Source organism: Convolutriloba macropyga, chromosome 4, assembly GCF_964194025.1.
Source record: "Convolutriloba macropyga chromosome 4, txConMacr16.3, whole genome shotgun sequence".
In the NCBI taxonomy this organism is placed as follows: Eukaryota; Metazoa; Xenacoelomorpha; order Acoela; family Convolutidae; genus Convolutriloba; species Convolutriloba macropyga.
This window is the reverse complement of record NC_134471.1, coordinates 22,151,259-22,171,292: the sequence shown is the minus strand read 5'-3', so window position 1 is coordinate 22,171,292 and position 20,034 is coordinate 22,151,259. Positions and strand designations below refer to the sequence as shown.

At 35.3% G+C, this 20,034-nt stretch overlaps 3 protein-coding genes across 5 annotated transcripts in view; 2 read left to right on the top strand and 1 right to left on the bottom strand.

The window, feature by feature from the left end:
- The window catches only part of LOC142337513 (selenocysteine-specific elongation factor-like), a 286,977-nt gene that overhangs the window by 177,165 nt on the left and 89,778 nt on the right, over nucleotides 1–20,034 (top strand). The window lies entirely within an intron of this gene.
- The window catches only part of LOC142337514 (testicular acid phosphatase homolog), a 265,886-nt gene that overhangs the window by 177,167 nt on the left and 68,685 nt on the right, over nucleotides 1–20,034 (top strand). The window lies entirely within an intron of this gene.
- The window catches only part of LOC142338023 (acetylcholine receptor subunit alpha-type des-2-like), a 28,762-nt gene that overhangs the window by 8,532 nt on the left and 196 nt on the right, over nucleotides 1–20,034 (bottom strand). The window contains exons 2-7 of the mRNA XM_075387657.1: nucleotides 17,402–17,529; nucleotides 16,859–17,019; nucleotides 11,231–11,419; nucleotides 6,902–6,993; nucleotides 6,067–6,264; nucleotides 5,462–5,605 (exon numbers count right to left, since the gene is read on the bottom strand). Of these exons, the coding sequence (XP_075243772.1) occupies nucleotides 5,462–5,605; nucleotides 6,067–6,264; nucleotides 6,902–6,993; nucleotides 11,231–11,419; nucleotides 16,859–17,019; nucleotides 17,402–17,529 (912 nt within the window). The remainder of the gene's footprint in view (nucleotides 1–5,461; nucleotides 5,606–6,066; nucleotides 6,265–6,901; nucleotides 6,994–11,230; nucleotides 11,420–16,858; nucleotides 17,020–17,401; nucleotides 17,530–20,034) is intronic.

The following is a 20,034-nucleotide window of genomic DNA, read 5'->3' as shown; positions in this document are numbered from 1 at the left end:
TTTTACTAGAGTAGTTGATAAGAATGAAGAGCTCTTTGATCTGGCACAAAAGACTGAAGATCCAGACGCTGCCTGTAAGAATCTTGAGAAATGGTTAGAGACTGTAACAAAGAAAACTGATGAGTTCATTGCTGCTGCTCGAGGGTATATCAATTCGGTCCAAGACAAAGAGACAGCAGAGATGTATACCTCTCACCACTCAAGATCAGGTTCGCATATGACTTCCTCAAAAAGATCAAGTCAGCGTCAACGAGAATTAGAATTATCAAGACTAAAAAGGGAGGAACTTGAGAAACAACATGAGGCAAAGCTTCGCATTGCTAGACAACGTCTTGAAATTGAAAAACAAACGAAATTGCGGGAATTAGAAATTGAGCAGCTTGAGGAGGATCATCGCAAGGAAGTAGCTGCTGCAGCCCTTGAGGAAATTGAGTTGATGACAAAATCAGCAACAGACGGGTCTGATACAAGCGAAATGAGTGGGCTCTTTACCGAAAGAAGTTCAGTTAAGAGCAAGAAACTTGTTCAAGATTGGGTTAATTCGTCACCGGCCGGAAACATGGCAGATGTTGCAAACGAACCGAGTTTGCACTTTTCTGGTTCCATCGCCCAATCCAACCAAGCAATTGTCCAACGACCTTCTTCAGCTCAACTTCCAAAGTCACACTCTAATCTCAATACTCATGGTCAAGTTGAGGCTAACATCAACCTCCCTGTCCATGAGCCGCAAGAACCAAGTACTAGAACCAATATAACCAACGATGCACATGTTGCAAATAACATCATGCAAGAACAGCAACAGCCTCAATATACGCCTCCATCACCAGTAAACTTTGGTATGCCAACTCAACTAAACGCCCCAAACACAGCCCGACAACTGTCCCAAGCAACAATGCACTTCGATGGTTTACAGTTAGACCATCAATTCCCTCGCAGGTCGAGCATGCCGGGACAGTTGAATTTAGTCAGCCCTCCGCGTTCACCACCTTTAAACACACTCGTTAATGCTCCGCTAGCACTTAATCCGCAACAAGCACACATAAATGTACCAGCCCCCCCATCACCCGTTTTAAACCCCGTACTACCGCAATTCCCGTCAATCCCACCAGCATTCCGCTTTCCTCCTTCGCCACCACAAGCACCCCCACTACACGCCACTAACCCCGTGACAAATAATGTCAATCTGCTGCCCCATTCTCCGCCTGCACAATTCATTTCCTCCGCAATTAATTTCGTACCTCAATTAATTCATCCACCACCTCCACAAAAGAGTTTTCAGCCCCAAAATTTTTTACCCATAACCCACGCACCTCCTGCTCCTCCAGATCCAAATGTCTGGCGTTTTCCGGCAGCAGTCCCAGCTAATGAAGTACCACTTGAACGTACATCTGCAAATTTATACACCGTACAACCGGCCCCGCTAATCAACCCTCATATATCTACATCCCATCGCTCCCCTCATGTACAAGCAGCAGCAGGCGCTCAAAATTACGTAACATCAGACTTCATGCAAGCGAATCCATTTAGTTCTTCCGCAGGCACCGCCCCCACCTTTGTCACTCCGATCATTCCGCCAACGCATGGAGCTACCGTTCCGAACCCGTTGTGTTGGGGTGGCCCGCCGCATCCCACACCTTCGGCTCCTTCTTTGGACTCTGCGGATTTGATAAAGCAGTTGGCGGACGCAATTACTTGTAAGAAGAACGATCCACTGCCCAAGTGGAAGTTGGCACAATACAATGGTGATCCCCTGCAGTGGCACGAATGGTTCGGACAATTTAAAAGCGCCATAGACGCACAGTCCTTGACTGATGATGTCAAGTTAACATACTTAAAAACTCTTGTAACTGGAAAAGCTAAAACCGCCATCGCTGAGTTCGCATACTGTGGTGTAATGTATAAGGATGCACTTAAGACACTCGAACGTAAATTTGGCCAACCACAGGCAGTAGTCAGTGCACACTTAGAAAAACTCAGCTCTTTTCCACCACTAAAGATGCACAATAGTGATAACATCATAAACTATTCTGCAACAATTTCAAGTCTTGTTGGGGTCTTTAAATCACTTTCATATGACGCAGACCTTAAGAGCGCCTCACTTCTCAATACGGCTGTGCAAAAATTACCGCCCAATCTGAAAGAGTCTTGGTCACTCTTCACAGTGAAGAAACATTGGGTAAAGCCAACACTCCTTGACTTCAACGATTGGTTGAAGGAGAAGGCCGAGGCACATGATTTAATGAAACAAACTTCATCGAAGGCAAGAACTGAGGATAACACCAACTCAGTAGTAAAGACCAAAGTTGCCTCAAGAACTTTTGCTGCTAATACACAAACTAAGGGAACTCAGAGACCAGCCTCAACATCGGCAACGCCTGCAACCCCTCGCTGCATTGTGTGTAAAGGTAACCACCGCCTCTGGGAGTGTAGGGTATTTAAAGAAAAGTCTCCCACTCAGCGAGCAAAGGTAGTGGCGGAAGCAAAACTGTGTTTCTCATGTTTGAGAGAAAAGCATATGTTCAGGCAATGCCCAAACCCCAGGAAATGCAGGAAGGACGGTTGCAACAGCTCCCATAATACTCTTCTCCATGGAGCTGAGAGGGTTTATCCATCAAAATCCCCTCCAAACAACAACAATAGTAATTCTAATGCTGGCGCAAATCAAAGTAAACTTCCTAGTGTCCAATCATCGAGCAAGACCACCACTTTGTCATCTGTGAGTAATGTGAAAGGCCTCCTTCAGGTGACTGAATTACAGTTAAAGAGCTCTAACGGTAAAGATACCACGGCTTTAGTTTTGTGTGATACCGCTTGCAGTAACTCTTGGGTGTCCAATGATCTTGCAAATAGACTTGGTTTGCACGGTACAGCATTGAAATTAACAGTCAAGGGTATAAATACCGAGGAGGTTGTAGACACTAAGTTAGTTGAACTAATTGTAACACCACGCGACAACCAAGCATTTGAACCATTTAAAGTCAGCCCTTACGTAAAGGAAAATTTGAATGTAGGCGCCGATGTCATTAACATTAAAGCACTTCAGGAAACATACCCGCACCTAGCAGTTCTAGACCCAGTTACATATTGCTATGGAAACATCGAGATGATACTTGGACAGGATGTGTATCATGCCATCCGCCCGTTAGAGTACTTCGCTGCCGACGAGAAGTCCTCGCCCTTCGCTGTTCGCTTGCCCATAGGTTGGGTTCTAAGCGGCCCTCTACCGTCGTCTTCAGGTTTAGTCTCGTTCTTACGCTAAATGCCTCTTTTGAAAGAAATAAATTGTTGGCAGCAACGTAACACCGTTTTTTAGCGTTGAGCTCCCATAAATTAGCGTTTTCTACATTGGATCCTACATAATTTCAACAACTTCATCGCCTTCGCCGATAATTTGTGTAAGAAGAATTATATGAATTCCAAAGTCTCAACGCCTGCTACAGCTGATCTTACATTGTTTCGCAGAATTATGGCGTTCATGGATCTGAATTAATAAAATGTAATCTTATCTAATCATGCCTTCAATGTGAATGATCAAGCAACCCAGCAATTTGACTGCAGATTGTAGAGTTTCAGTCCCTTCATTTAGGCATTCAAATAATGAAATCAGGATTGGATATTTGCTGTTACTATCTTTCAATTACTAAACATTGCGAAGGTAGATTTATTGTGTGAGTATCGCAAATACACAAAATACTTAAGTATAGTTTTTCGTTTGCTCGGGAGCTTCTTGATAAGATCCGTATAAAACACTTGTTGTAAATCAGTGATTCTCATATGAACAAAGAGGTCACGCCAAATTGTCAATTGTAAAACAATTCTCGTTGCAGTCAATTTGTTGCACTCAAATACTAAGTGCTCAGAGGTTCTGAACTCTTCTTCACAAAAGCTACAAATTGGTGAATCTGAGAAAAACTTAGCCATCATCGTTTGTCAACGAGACAATCGAATGCAAGGCGACACAGCAAGTTTTTCTTCTGAGGTAAAAGCTTGTGTATTTTCCCAATATGAAAAATACAGTCTCTATACATGCTTTTGTTTGTTTGTATTTTGTTCTGATTGCTATTTTTTTAATTGGTCAACACCTATTTTATCGAAAAAAACAAAAGGGTGATTTTGTTCCCTGTCATTTCGTTTTCTTGTTCCTGCACTTGGCCCAGAAAGCTTTCAAAATACGCTTTCTTCTTACTTTGATGCAACTTTGAGTAATCATTGATGCATCTTTTAATGACCTCATATTGATCTGCTGTCAACTTTCGCCGACCTTCAAGGTTATATTATTGGTGCTGCTCTTAAGGTTCAACCATGTTTTGGGATCTCTGGCATCTCCAAGTCCACAAGATTGCAAAAACTTTTATAAATGTTAAAAATTCAGTCGTTGTTTGTTGTTCTTCTGCTCATTACTCTGAAATTCTATTTTGTTATATCGATGTATTAGTGTTGGATCTGTGCTTAAGTTCTTTTTCTTTAGTCGAGCTGTCCTTCAGTTTTGGGTTGAACACCTTGGATTTGTTTGTTGCTAATGATTGACAAACATTGTGTTTGTGGCACATCAAATCTTCATAATTTTGTTTTATCGAAGAGACAGTATCATATTAGTTTAATTCTTCCCTGATATAGTTTTAGGTTTTGTTTGCTACTAATACAGGGCCATTCATTTTCCCAAAGCTTTTACCGCATTTTTTTCAGTTTTGCTGCTTAGGTTCAAATGAATGTGATCTGAGAAGTTATTTTTATGTATTTTCAAATCACTGTATAGTTGACTTTGTTTGTAACAAAAAAATCTAAGCGTGAGAAAAGAAGATGCTCTCTTATCTTAATGCGTATGAAGACTTAGACAACGCCCGTCATTTAGGTGAGGGTAATCAAATTGAAAGTTGCAGTTTTTGATTCCACTTTAACTATCTGTGAAGAAAAAAATTGATTTTTTATAACCCGCTGTTATTGGGTGGAACCAATTTTTGTGTGAGTTTACGCGCTGGGTAACAATACTTGGTTCATGTTAAGGCTAACGAAATTGAATCATGGTGTCAAATTCATTGCAGGTGATCCTCATGTTATTACCAACCGACATTAAATGAGCCAGCCGGAGAGGAAAGATGTGCCATTTTGACTGATAATTTCTCTTTTCAGAACGACAAATGTATAACATAGTATTTTTTAAACATAGTTACTAGACCACCCGTTTCTTCTATTGCGAGCCGGACAAACGGTATTCCCTGTACCAAACTTTTGTTCTCATAAAATCCAATTTTTTTTGTTCTCAGCTGTTGAAACCATTTAATGTTGTTTGCCAATTATTTCTCAACAAATTGCTGCCAAACAGATTTTAGAAAAAAAAATCAGGTATATTTTTGGAAAATTTTTTAACGTCAAAGTTTTGAAAAAACGCAATTTTCAACCACCAAATATAAACTACAAGAAGTTTTTATACAAGAACTTTTGGAAAGAAAGCAATGCGTACCCAGTTCTGGGAAGTTCTGCGAGTTTGTGGGGATGAGTCCGGACAAAATCATGAGGTTGACAACTTGTGCCAGAAGAAGAGTCACGGCCAGACCCAATTTCTCACCACTCGCCACTGGCAGAAAAATGGACAGCACAACCAGCACTGAAAGAAAACTTAGTTGAAATTTAACGTGAAAAATTTTAATTGTCACTATGGACAGAGAAGGCTGTCACAAAGAAACTGAGTGACTTTGTTCAGAACAGTTTTTTTGGGAAAACGTTCTCCTTTGATGGCGGGCTCGAAATTTTTCTAGAAATTTAGCATAATAGTTAAGGGCACTATAACGTAACGACTCACATTAAAATAATTTATCTCATTAAGAAAATCAGAAGACCATTTAAATGTTGCAAATATTTTAATCAACAAAGTTAAGCAGGTGGATTTACTAACCAGCGTTACACATAATGTGAAAACTCCCTCCGTAGAAAAACTCTGAAACTGAATTTCAGACACTCAATTTTAATTTGAGAATTTTTTGCTTTGAATTTATCTCTTGGCATCTCAGGGGTCTTTTCTATTTTTCAAAGGATAGAAGCCAAGAACAGTCAATAATTAGAAGTTACCGGTAAGAATAGCACTGGGAACGACCAGGGAGTACACGTAGAACTCTGGCTTCCGTTTCAGTTCCAGAGTGTAGACAATGGTGTTGAACTCTTTGATCACTGTTCCATGGCTAGCGCTCCGGGTAGAGTTGGTCATTTTGGCACTGACCAGTTGCCACTGGGAATTTTGCTGGTACGAGAGCAGACTCATACTGGCAACTAAATTGCAGGGAAGGATCAACTATTAGTTTTTTAAGTTATACCCGAGTCGAAAACAAAAGTTAATCTTGTAAGATTCTTGCAAGATTCTTACAAGATCTTACTATATTTACTTTTCCTGACAACAGATTCTTGCATGATTCTTACAAGATTAAATTTTTCTTGCAAGATTCTTACGACATTTTTTTTCTTACAAGATTCATAGAAGATTAACTTTTGTTTTCATCTTAAAATAAAGTTCTTAACTTATAAAAAGACTTTTTCATTTTCAGAATCTTTTTGCTTTTAAGAAAAACAATAGAAAAGCTTTATTTTTAGATGTATAGATTTTAACTCTTTGTTAATGTCGCAAAACTGTTCAATAAAACGAGAGACTGAAAGAAATTGTTCACTGGATCCCTGCATTGTTGAAAATTCAAGAGACCATAGATTACTGTAACTTGACACTGCTACCAATTCTTTCACGCTGTCTTCACGATGTATCTTAAGTAATCAATAGTGCCTTTGAATTTTGGTTTCACCTGTATTTCTCGTCATTTTTTTAAATTAATTTTATACCGCTTACCAAAGTTTTACCGCGTTTTCGAAACTCTGAAAGTTTAAAAAAAACTCAAGAAATTATACACTGTATATATACCATCTGAGTTGGGATGTCCGATGTAGTATGGTCCAACTGCTCCATAAATACTTCTGGGGAACGTAGTGAAGTCTGTAAACCATGGCCCCAATCTAAATTGAAATTTGTGTTGCCATATTATTTATTTCGCTCAATTACTTTGGTATAATTACTTGTTATTTTGAAAGCGCGGCAATATGGAAGCTGGTTTTGGGTCTCATCGTGGTCTTTGACAATTAAAATAGTCTCTGCTAGTCTCTCTCTAAAAATAATTTTAGCAAAGTTTTATGCTACTTACAGACGAGAATAGTTTCCCACGAAAGTTCAAGTATTGATATATTATATTTGAATGAAAATGAAGCCCAATGATCACATATTTGTTTCCGGGAAATTTCATTGCTTTTATTGTTTTTTTTGGCTCCAACAAAGTTCTTTTGTCAACTTTTTATTAAATTCTTGTTTTGACTACACTTGTTCTTTTTCTGTGCAATCTCTTGACTGGCTATCACTAATAAAAGACCCACTTGATTTCCCTAAAAGGTATAAGTGAACCAATATGTTTTCAGTGGATTCCAAATGGCTCTTATTTCTTTGAATGAAGTTGTTTTGAGAAAATTGCTGTTAAAATTTGAACTTTACCATTTAGTTTGTTGCTTAGTCTAAGTAAAAACAAGTTAGTTCCTCTTCCTGGTGAATGAAATTTTAATTTTTCCAGTGATCATAGTTTTTTTTGAAATCTGATACCACTAGTTCTCATAAAAATTGTTTTTTTTTGTATAATTTGCCCATTTTGTATGTTAATTGTTGCTGCCTTTTCAGTTTTTTTTATCGCAACAATATTTAATACCATTGTCATTGGAAGAAAACGCAAATGAAGATATCCATTTTTCTTTATTGGATAGCGTATATTCTCATCGGCTTCGAAACGATTTTCTTTGAAACGGTTGAGTTTTAAATTTTGCCTGCATTTTTCCTGTATTCTTCCAGTGCTTTTTCTTTATACAATTATTACATATTCTGGATAAAGACAGGCTGATTAATTTTCTCTTGACGTCAGTAATAAGGAAACGTATTTAATGACATCAGTTGATCGACCTAATGGTGTTAATGACAGTGAATAGTTTGAAAATTTTGATTGATATCTTGAACTGCGCCTCTTTTTGTTTTTGTTGATATGTAATTTAGTCTCATTAATGACATGGTGCGTCCACATTTTCGAAACAAATATTCTTATTACGCTTGGTCTAGTTATATTCTAAATTATTCTTTTTAGAACCCTATTCAAACTTTTCTGGTTACTCTGACTGTTCAAATTAATTGGTTTAAAACATCAGTAAATTTTTGTATTCTACCACTCTTTTAGTTTTTTTTATTTCGATTTGTAGAACAGACTCAAAATAACAAGCTGTTTCTTCTTCCTATAGGAAACAAAATTTTTATGTTAGCCAATTTTGGTCACTTGTTTTTCTGGCTCTTATTCTTCAAGTTCTCAAAATGTTATATTCGAGTTCTGGATCGTTGGCCATTTTTAAGCTTTCTTTTTCTGATTTCTTGTCACATTACAACAAAAATGATGTTTCTTGATGCCGTTGAAGACAAAATCAATTGAACATCGATTAATTTTTCACTGACGAGCCATTATTTTTCACCCCTTCAACTCCGTTTTCTTCAAAGTTTACATGAAATTGTTGCTTCTTTTCGTAGTCGTACGAAATATTCGGGATAATGACAGTAAGAATGGCTTCCTCTGGAGATATGATTGAAAATTCTTCAAGAATTAATTCGATAATTAAATGTTTATTGATTTTAACTTGAATTTTAACTCTATAAAATTAGCGTATTTTCAATTTTTTCTTTTTTGTTGTTTTTGGTGGCTTTATTAATCAGTCTATTTAAGGGCCGGTCCCAAATGTTTCCTAGAGACGTGTAAACTGTTGTTTTATTTTATTTACAATGATTCATGCCTTATTCTATGCTATGTAAAGTTCTGTCTCGTTTTATCTCATGACATTTTGACTTTGTTATTAAGTGTATGTAAAACACAGATACTTAATTTTGGTCGTAAATAACGTTTGTTTTTGTTAATTTAACTTTTTGTTTATTTTCTGTTCTAGTTTCATCATTGGCAGGTCTTTTTGGCTCTCCAATTTGGCAATACATATAATACAATATCTTAACAACGAGCAGTCCAATGGCTTTAAAGGCTGTGAATAACAATCTGTGTAGTAATTTCAGTTGTAATCTAAGGTTTATTAAGACTTTGTTTTTATTTTGTTTCTTATTTTTTTTTTGTTTTTGTTGACTTTTTATTGAGTTGCCTTAATGACAGATCAAAGCTGCTTTGAATTAATGTACAAGTTGATTAATTTGTAATGGTTTTGTCTCATGCTAATGTTTTGTTTTTTTTTGTAAAATCGATATCAAATCCGACAGTATATAAGTGTTTTTCCAATCCAACAAATGAACTGTATTGGTTCACTGTATTTTTGCAAGACAGTTTTTTACATTTTTCATGACTTTAATCTATCGAAACGGGATAAAATTATTATCAGTGCCCAAAAATTTTCATTAGAGGCCCGTAACTGGCATTAGCGGTATTTCAAATTCTTAGGGTGGTGCAGTTGCTGGGAAGGCCTCAATTCTAAAGGGGGTCATTTCTAGTAGTTTTTGAGCCCAATAATATTCGTTTTCACGTTTCTTTGTCATTTTTCATTTTTTTTGTTTGACCAATCTTAAACTGACGTTTGCCAAAGTTGATAAAGGTCTTTTGCAAGACATCAACCAATTTGTGTGCTGTATGTTCGGTAGTGCAAACAAAAGCACGCAAAATGATACTAGTTTTTCAAGTTTCTTGATAATTTTGTCGTTTGTTGGGTTTTTCCATCCTCAGGGGCGGGGTAACTGCCTCTAGAGTTTGGTAAGAAGTTAATGATAATTTCGATTCTTATAATTTAGTATTTCTATTATTTCTGTGAATTTTGTCTTCACTGGCTAAAATGTCATATCAAGACTTGTGCGTGGGTTAATGAGTACACTTAAATGGACAAAACTTGGCCTTTAGATTAAAAACTTTCCGGTTGGAATTTTTCAAATGATCTGCTGCTCATATACAGGAATTCTAAATTTTCATTCAATTCTTTGTATTGTGTTTCAGGACTTGCTCGGCTGTTTTTTCGTTTTTGTTTTTTTTCTGTCTTCTATTCTTACTAACAGCTGGTCTTTAATGTGGCATGACATCATTTTAGTCTTTTGGTAATTTGTGCTTATAACATTTTTTTTACTGAACATTTATTTTCGAAGAAATAATAATTTAGTAGACAGTTCAGTTGAAAATGTAAATGAGCGGTGTTTGAACATTTTATGCGAAGGCACATTACCGAGCCGTCTTGTTCCTTTAAAAAATTTGATAAAAAGTTCATTCGAATCATTTTAGTTTTTCTGTCTACTGGAACTTTCGGGTCTTTCCCATTATAGCCCCCCAACAAATTTATAGCCCCCCATTATGGTATAGTTACCATGATGGTGGTATACGTTATCTGACTACCAAGCTTGGGGGCATATAATGGGAAAGACCAAACTTTCGTGCATCTTGATCATTTCCCTTGTCATTTTTTTTAAATTGTATCCTCTGTTGCTTAAATTGTTACTTTCTACGTTGATGACCCTCTGATAAAATATACAAGCTCCCCGTGCATATTTTTTTGGGATCTTTTCCGTTTGTGCCCCCCCCCCCCCCCAGCTTAGTGGGTGCATATTATTTTCATCCCCCAGACGCACGTGCCATATTTTTACATGATGATTTTCTATGTAATGACACGTGCTCTGTAACTGGGGGAACAAAACGTACTGGGGGCACAAACGGAAAAGATCCTTTTTTTCTTTCATTGATCACATTTTTATGTATTCTCCTTAACAACCAACAGTTTCAAACTTTCGAAGACTACAAGATAGTTACGAATCTGATATGAATCCTGGTTAAAAAATTCGAAAATTTACGCTTTAGTACTATTCAAGAGTATTGTGCGATTGTGGACCTATAAGTGAAGAATACAAGTCAAGTTATGATTTCAATTTTTCAATACCTATAATTAATTACCAGTTCTCTAAAAATTGAAGTGGACCATTTTTGTTCACTTTATCTCTTTTATTCCACAAAGCTATCTTCATACAAAAAAACGGGTCTTACATTGTGAGATATGGCGAAAAAGGAACGAATATACTTATATACTTATAGCTTATTATTCAATTTCGGTCCTTTTTGATAAATTCTTGGGCTCGCAATGGTGATGTCTGAGTGATAGTTGGAGATAAATGATGGACATTAAATTCTAAGCAATGATTTCAACTTACTCTAGAAAACAATACTGAGTGTCAAAAGGGAAATCTGAGGCATCGAAACTGCAGGCTGTTTTTTGAGTCCTAGCGAATGGGAACACAACAAGGACATATCCATCTTCTATCACGCATCCAGTCTCTTCATCACACGATGTCAATTGTTGCACTACTGGGTCTTTGAAGGTGGTGTCAATTATCTTCACACTGAAACACACAAAAAGAATTGTAAAAAAGCTGAACAACCCTTAAAGTAATCTTACCGAAATCGGAAACATCAAGAAACTGAAAAACTGTTTCTAACAAAACTATAAATGATTTTACAGTTTTCACTTTTTAGGGAAATGCGTGGGGGGGGGGGGTTTGAGTTTGACTGGGCCAGGATATTGGGTTCGGTAGCTGAGTTGTAGGTAGATCTTGGGCTCGGTAGCTGGTAGTTAGGCCACGGTGGGAAGGGGGTTGAGGGGATTCAGGTTGCTGGGGGAGGGGGCATGTAGTTTGGGGTGAGGGGTGTCCTCAGGCGTAGGAACCGGAATTAAAACTTCCCGAAATGATTTCTCGACCTTTAATAATGCCAGCAGATCCTAATTTTTTATATTAAAAATTTTGCAACTTATAAAGTCCAAAGAAAACAGAAATCAATTTTCTAAAACAGAAATCAATGTTCGAAAACAAAGAAGCCATGACCAAAATTGCTTCAGCTAAAAAACACAGTAGCTGGGTAGGTAGATAGAGTAGCCGGGTATGTAGATAGCTGGGTGTGTTGGGGGTAGGTGTGGGGGGCGTAGGCGTTGCTAGAGAGGGGGTAGTTAGGGGTAGGGTTAGATGGGGTTGAGTTTAATTTGGATGGACTAGGACGGTTGTGAACGAGAACTGCTCAAAATAACTATTCCACACTCATGATTGCTAGCGTTTCCTAATTTCTGTGTAATAATAACTAAGCTATTTTTAGAGCACTGACGTGCAAATTTTAAGATGCCGAAAGTCTGCAGTGCCAGAAGTCAAAATGCCAGAAGTTGCTACTTAGCTAGAAGTTGAATTTCGTTGACTTTCGTCATTTTAAAACGTACTGGTCTCGTGTTTTAAGCATGATTACGTGACTCTGCAGTAGTCACTTCGAATTTCTGACCTAATATCTTGAACCATTTCGCAGTTCTCGATAAACGCCAGAAGTTCTCAGTGACTTCAAGCAGAGTCACGTAACCGTTAGTTAAAAATCAACGTTAAAACGGCAGTCGAAAGTAAAAGTTCATGTCAAAACAAACTTCCTCAAAAAACCTGTAGAGGACCAATACTACTCATACTGTAGCCAAGTTGTTATCTTGGGTAATACTTTGAGGATCTTTTCCGTTTGTGCCCCGTCCCCATATGTAAATAAGGCAGTTTTAATTAACCAATTTTCAAGCAATTTCTATATTTTCACATAATGACGTATTATGTAGTTTCCGTGCTTTGCGACTAGGGGCGCCTAGCATACGGGGGGGGGGGGGGGGGGTGGGGGGTATCAGAAATGACCAAAAACAAAAATTTTCAAATCAAAGAACAAATTGAGGTTTCTCGAAATTTAAACTTGGAGGAAAGTGTGGGTATACTCTAGAAAAGTACATTATTTTACTGGCTTTGATGGTACTTTATATGAGGTAGTTTAGTCAATCAATGGCTGTGCTTTCAAATGCTGATAAAATACCTTCAAAATTAATTTAAACATAATGTAAGAGAAGAAATAATAATTGTTTTTCAGAGAAAACAACATGAGGAACTCTATCATCTCTTGAATGTTCTGCTAATGAAATAAGACAGGAAACCTCTGTAGCCTTAACAAGAGGACGTATAAATAGCAAGATTATGAAAAAAAGAATTTTGCACCAATATTTTGCAATAAAATGGTAGCGTAAAGATAGGGAATACGTTTGAGGAGAACAATTTCGCAGAAAAAAAAAACATTTTCAAAAATTTTTCCTCAAAAGCACAAGTTCAAAAACTTCCGTAAATGAATAAAGTGAGAACTTAATACTTGTAAAACTTGGCCAACAATTTCATTGATATCGTCTGATTGAAATCAAATTTGAACAAAGTCAAAAAACAAAGCACAGAAAACCCGTAAGAAAGATGCGGTTTTTCGTGTGGATGCATCCAATTTTGACCATTATGTTTACGAGATAAAATCGAGGTTAGCTAGGTTGACCACAATGCACGCCTCTTTACCACAAGAAAATTTTGTTCGTGGTAAATTGCTTATAGGCATCACACAAAAGATCAGACATAAAAAAACTGTTTTTCGCTGGGTTTTGATTCATTTTTAAATGCTCTGCTAGTGTCTTTCTTGTTTTTCGATGTTTTATAATCCAATACAAAAGATATCTTTTACACAAAAGCATACATTTTTTGAACTATCAAAAACGAACCACCTCGGTAGAACAAACAGTTGCTAGTACTTCAAATCTAGTGCTCTAGAGGTCATAATTAAAGTCTTGTATTCACCATTTTTTAATTGAATCTTAGAGGAGATGGCAAAAATAAGACCATCTATGGCATTTGGACTATAGTCGTTTATATACACAAAAAACGGTGGCCGAAACTGTTAAAATTTTTAGGAATGGTTTCTAAGATGGTTCAACTTTGAATATGAAAAACTAGCTAATTAATGTCTGTCTGAAAATGTCTAATTTTTGCCCGGACTGTTCCCTGGTTATCAACGCGCACCTTTAGCAGTGTCGTTTTCAATTTTGCGCAGTTTTTCGGTAATGTGGATCGGTAATATGAGAGGTTCGGTAATGAGCATTTGCATATAATGCTTCCATGAGCCGCTCATCTATACTTTTTTTAAATTGTCTAACAAATGAGGAAAAGATGGGAGTTCACAAAGATAAATTTTCTTCAGAAAAGTTTGAGTCAATGAATTGCTATGATCTCAACCACCATTTAAATTTTTAATGCCGCATTACGGGTCGATGAGAATGACAACAATAACGATAATAATCAGAAAATAAAACAACAACAGAATCAATTAATTGCGAGGACAAAATTTGATATCTAATTCCCTTTTACAAAAAAACATTTAGCAACCCAGATAAAATTACACCAGATAGAAATAGGTTAAAAGTTTAACCGGTACGTCCTTGGAAATTAGAAGGGACTGTCCTTTAGGCGGTTATGTAATAAGTCGACGAAAAGTACACAAGTTGACAAAGTTCAAATTTCTCATTTTTTTCTGAGCCAATTTTTTTCAAAAGTCATATCAATCATAAGTTTTAAAACAAAACATAAAATATAAAAATCTATACATAATCCATTTAACCAAAAAGTAAAATCTGAAGAAGCCCATTGGATTTATCATTAGTGAGACTAAGTGATAAAACTACAAAGATCAACAAATAAAGGCAAAATTCGAAAAAATCCAAAACTTACAAGAACATAATGAAACACAGTATTGAGGCACAGGAAAACATTGGCTTTTGCATGAAAAAAATTACTTGGTCACTTTATTACTTATTTGGTTATCATTGGCGACCATTTAAAATGGACTATTTGAAAAAAAAATAAAACGAGCAAAAAATTTTATTTAGTCTCAAAACTCAAAAAATCTTAGTGAATACGCTTAATTTCATACCCTAGTCATTTGCTTAATTATATAAATATGAGTTGAAATGAAAGAAAATCACATTGCAGGATTCATTGCTCGCTTCAAGATACAAAGGATGATGAGATTTGCCATTAATGCGACTAGTTTTCAAGAAGACAAACAGAAAAACATAGAGGTTAAAGTTTAAAATTACATCAATGTTTTTTGAAAACAAAAAAAATAGAAAAGAAACCATTAGCTATCAAATACATGTTATAGAAATTTTATTTCATAGGATCTATGGTAAGCCACCGAGATCTTTCGTTAATCAGAATATATCCCAGATCAACAAATGAGTGGAAAAAATAAAACTGCATTTGCCAAAAAGAGTGGTGACAAAACAATTGGAAACATAATATGTTCAATGAAAACATTGTGTATTCTAAATGGGAGACACCAAAATAACTTTAAACAAGTGTGATAGTACAACAAAACAAAAACTCATAATACTGGAATATAAAAAAATATGAATTTTTTGATGAACTCAGTATCCAAGTCAATTAGTCACCATTTAAAACTTGTAAACAGAAAACTGCCATTGATGTCGCGAGATAGAAGAAAAAACTTATCATTGGTGAGTATAAGCTACAAGTCGACAAATATAAAAATTAAAACCAACAAAGTTTAAAATTTCACTGTCGTTTTTAAAAATGAAAAAATTCAAAGTTATATTAGCCATTAGGTGTCAGTTGAAGGCAAGAGATTGGCTCATATTTGTATTTTTAAGAAACCTCTGAATATTGAGAGTAAGGCACAAGAACACAAACAGATGATAAAATTCATTCAAAGGGTATTAAACATTTACTATTTCTCAAAATGTCTTTGTCAAATCAATAAAAACATTCAGCTTTTCTCTGAAAACATTATATACGTATTTTTGAACATAATTATTTAGAGTTGATTCTAAAAAAATTGTTTGAAAGTGAAATAGCCAATGAAATGTGCGAAATTATTTCAGTTCTATTTTTCGGACAGTAAATGCATTCAAAAATCAAATTAGCACTCCTATTAAAATTAGTTTAAAGAAATCACACTTCATACCTCCCTTTTTCTTTTCTGATTCAACTCTTCTAATCTGCCTAAAATCCTACTCTATTTTGCTATCGAATTGATATCAGAAACTTGGAGTAATCTTTAGCTGATCTTTAGAAAAGAAAGCGCCCGAATACAAGCTTTTCTTTCAGCGCCCGTCCATAAAAATGTTGTAATCAGTCCAGATCCTTATACACACTTTGACCAAAAATCATAATATTTTAAGAAATCAATTATGTATTTTGGATAAACATCAATTTTATCAAATTTTTAAAACGCCAGCGCCAGCAGAATTTTAATTCCAGAGCACTCTTTTAAGAAGCGGAACTTAAAATGGTATTGAACAGGAACGACAGCCGAAGGTTCTCAAAAATTTAAAACTCGATAAGACCTCAAAAAAAGATAAGAAAACTTTTAAGCGATTTAATCTAAATTCTTTTGTTTACGGCTTTCTAATGATACCAATCACAATTCTCTACAATGAAAATATCTACAAGCCAAATTTGGCTGAATAAAAGACCAAATTGAGGATATAGTTCCTGCCCACTAAGGTGGTGTCGGAATAACTATTATGTTCAAAGGTATGTTCATTGGTAATTTGGTAGGTATAATCTTTAATTGCGGAACTTTATAGGCTTTACAGAACATTTTTGGTTCTGTAAGGCTTTATTTGGTTCTGACTCATGAGGACTAATTAAATAATGTTCATGTAGAGAATTTCTACTGCCTAATTCCACGTATCAATTGACAGAAAAATCTATAAGCGTAAAGAACATTTAATTATCGGTTTTCACATTGTTGTCGAGTTCATAGTTCAAAAAACTAATTATCAAAAAAAAACATTTTACGCAAATCAATAAGTCAGCTATTCTTGTTGCAAATCATTGCTTAAGATCACGTCAAAATGTTAATGTTCTGCGTTCATAAGCTTCCTTTTCAATTAAAAAATGATCTCACATGGTTTAAAATTTCAAATTGTGTTTTATGCTTGCCTGTTTAGTACAATAACATCTGGAAGCCACACTTTGTCGAATCCAGGAAAAATTTCGAGCACATCAACAAGCCCGCTGTCGTTCCAAGCTGTGACTCCCACTTCGACTGCATAGCCCACATACATCCATAACTTGGTTGTAATCGTCTCCTCTTTCTCATTCTACAAAAAACTGACTGGTGCTGTGTTAAAGGTTAACTTGGTTCAAACTTTTTGGTTAGCAATATTGGTTTAAGATTTAGTTTAACTTAAACGTTTAACCTTAACCTTTAATGTTAAACGTATATCGCTAACCAAAAAGTTTAAACCAAGTTAACATTAAACAGCACGTTTAATAATTCAAGTTTTCGGCTTTTTTCAGCTATAGCCTCTACCGCCTACTCGGAATGTAACGTATATCCCCAGTGCAGTTTTTTTTACTATCATAGGAGCTATAATTTTGTACCAGGTAAATTTACCCGATGAAATGTACCTTTTGCTACGTTATGGTTAGCGATAAGATTGTAAGTAATTAGTGTGGTAATATTCATGAACTGGCACTTACCACTTCTATTATATTGTAGAGGTCAGCAAAAGTGAACACCAAATCTCTCAGCAGAATAGGTTTATGTTTTGCAGGCAGATATGTCGTAACAAATGACGTCACTTCGCTGTCCAGGTTCCAACTCAGTGCTTTTAATGGAAAAAACAAGAATTGGTATCATATAAATTACTCTATTTCAAATTGACTGCTATTTAGTTATTTCAACTGCAATTATTTTTCAATATTTCAATGGTTTCTGTAACAATTCTATTCCAGTTCATTTTTAATCTACCAAAAAACGAGCACCTTTGAGGCCGTTTTAAAACCTCATCAGAAAAAAGACAATATCCAAAATATAAAGATCGGTGTTCAAAAATAATTCATACACCATTGCCGATAATTTAATCCTCCGGTACGATTGTTTGATGGCTCACAATTGAGCAGAATCTTATACCCGTTGAAATAACACTTGAAATACATTGACAAAATCTTGCAAAGTTTCTTGGAAAAATAACATCAGCAATCGTACGAGCTTGCAAGTTCTTTTGCATTTGTAGTCACAACTTTGCAAATTCTAGTCACATCCTATGAGGAGTTTAATAAATAATAAATTCCATTACTAGTGGGTCATAATTCTAAGTGAACGTTTCAAAGAAAACACAATAGAAGAATTTCAAAAACTCATGCAAATGTTTTATCTATTTGCTTAATTTTTAAAAATTTTATCTAAACGTTTTATGAGAAGAAATTTGAAGCTTCAGAAGCTGTTTTTTATGTTAAAAGAAAATTTTGTTTTTAGAATGAGGAATCAATTTCATCCCTTTTCTGTATTATTTCATTTTTTGCACTCCAAATTGGCCCGATTCAAGAGGAAAAAGAGTATATTCCTTAAGTTCTTCGTCCCCATCTTTGCACAGTTATTATTTTTTGCTCCTTCAGTCAGGCTACGGGAATTAGTTCCTAGTTAAAATTTCACAAAATCATCAAACTTCTGCTGCAAACTTTGGGAATCATATTGTACAGATTCAAGAGTTCTTCTCTATGGTTTTTCATTCACAAAACTGCCCATGATTATGATTAATTCTTTTTTGACCGGTTTTTTGGGGCAAAATTCTAGATGGTGATCAGAAAAACCTTATCTCAAATTTTATCAAAACGACTATGTATTATTGTGGCCCGTGAACAAAACAAAGTCATGGTTTTCTTAGTCAGATCATTAAATACATTTTTCAGAAAAATTTACATTAAATTATTATAAGCTCAAGTTAGAAAATTTAGTAAATGGAAGCCAGCTATTGTTCAATGTCGTGATAGCTATGATTGCACAAGTATTTAACATGTTCTTTTACTGGATTCAACTGCTATTTTGTGTTTTAAAACAATAAACGTTCTCCTCATCATCAAAAGTTGATGTCTCGTAAAACTCCAAAATTTTAATTTATTTCTAATCTTATAGAGAACAACACGAAACCAAAATTCCAACATTCATTGTAATTTCAAAAAAATGGGTATTGGTTCCGAACAGAAGAGAATACACTGTCAAGTTCCTGGCAACCATGAATCAGTACCGAATATTGTGTCTACTAATGAGATATAATGATTCAGTACTGCTTTACAGTGGCGCTAGTCTCCGGGCTAGCAACAAGCGTCTCCTAAAGAATCCAAATAAAAATTGACATTTTCAGGAAAAAAAATTCGAACGATCTTTTTCTCAACACAAGTAAAATTGTGTCACATAACTGTGATATTGTGAGTAAACTTCCAAAGCTCAAAAAAAATTTAAACCGTTTATTTTTATGTATATTTTTATATATAAGAAAACTCAAAATAAAATATTTAACTGCATCACTTTTCAATTACAAAAATTTGAAGAGTTTGTGTACCTAAGGCACAAGGCAGTAAAAGATTAATCACAAACATTGCTGAATGGACATAGAACAGGTCATTGAAGGCTTTAAAAAATGTCAAAATTGTTTTTTTTCTCAGCACTTTAGCCCAAAAATGCATTAGAAATTAGATATTGTTCCAATGCTAAATTTAGATCATCAATATATCCATAGGAAGGTGGACAGTATAAGAAAAATAAGTTTGAAAAATACAGTTTTTCATTTTGCCTCGGAAACGAAAAAACCATTTTTTGAAAAATTTTGTCATTTTTGCCTCTGAAAGGAAAAACCATTTTATGAAAAATAATGACAGCAGAAACTGTATTCATGCGAGCACACCGTCAAATTTATATACCATCTGTGGAAAATATTTTTCTATTTAAGATAAAACTTGTGGTCGACAACAGTTGGCTGGATTTGCAAAGAACCGACTTCTAAGTGATTTGTCTGAAAGGAACCTGTAAAAGTTGTGGGATACCGGGAACTGTTATTTTGATTCATATCCACTGCCCTATGAGTTAACTACGAGAATTTGAATAGAAAAAAAAGCCTAGCAAATTTGGAAAGATTTGTAATGACAAAAAATAAAATGCTATAATGTCGCCAATAAGGACGACACCCACTCCACTACGTTTAGTGGCCATTGAAAAGATCACTTTGATGTCTTACATGAGCTCAATGCCACAAGTTTTACTATTAACAAAACTCTCGTTACTGGGTACAAAATTTGGGGTTTGAGCATAGATACTAAGACATTATAATGGAGCG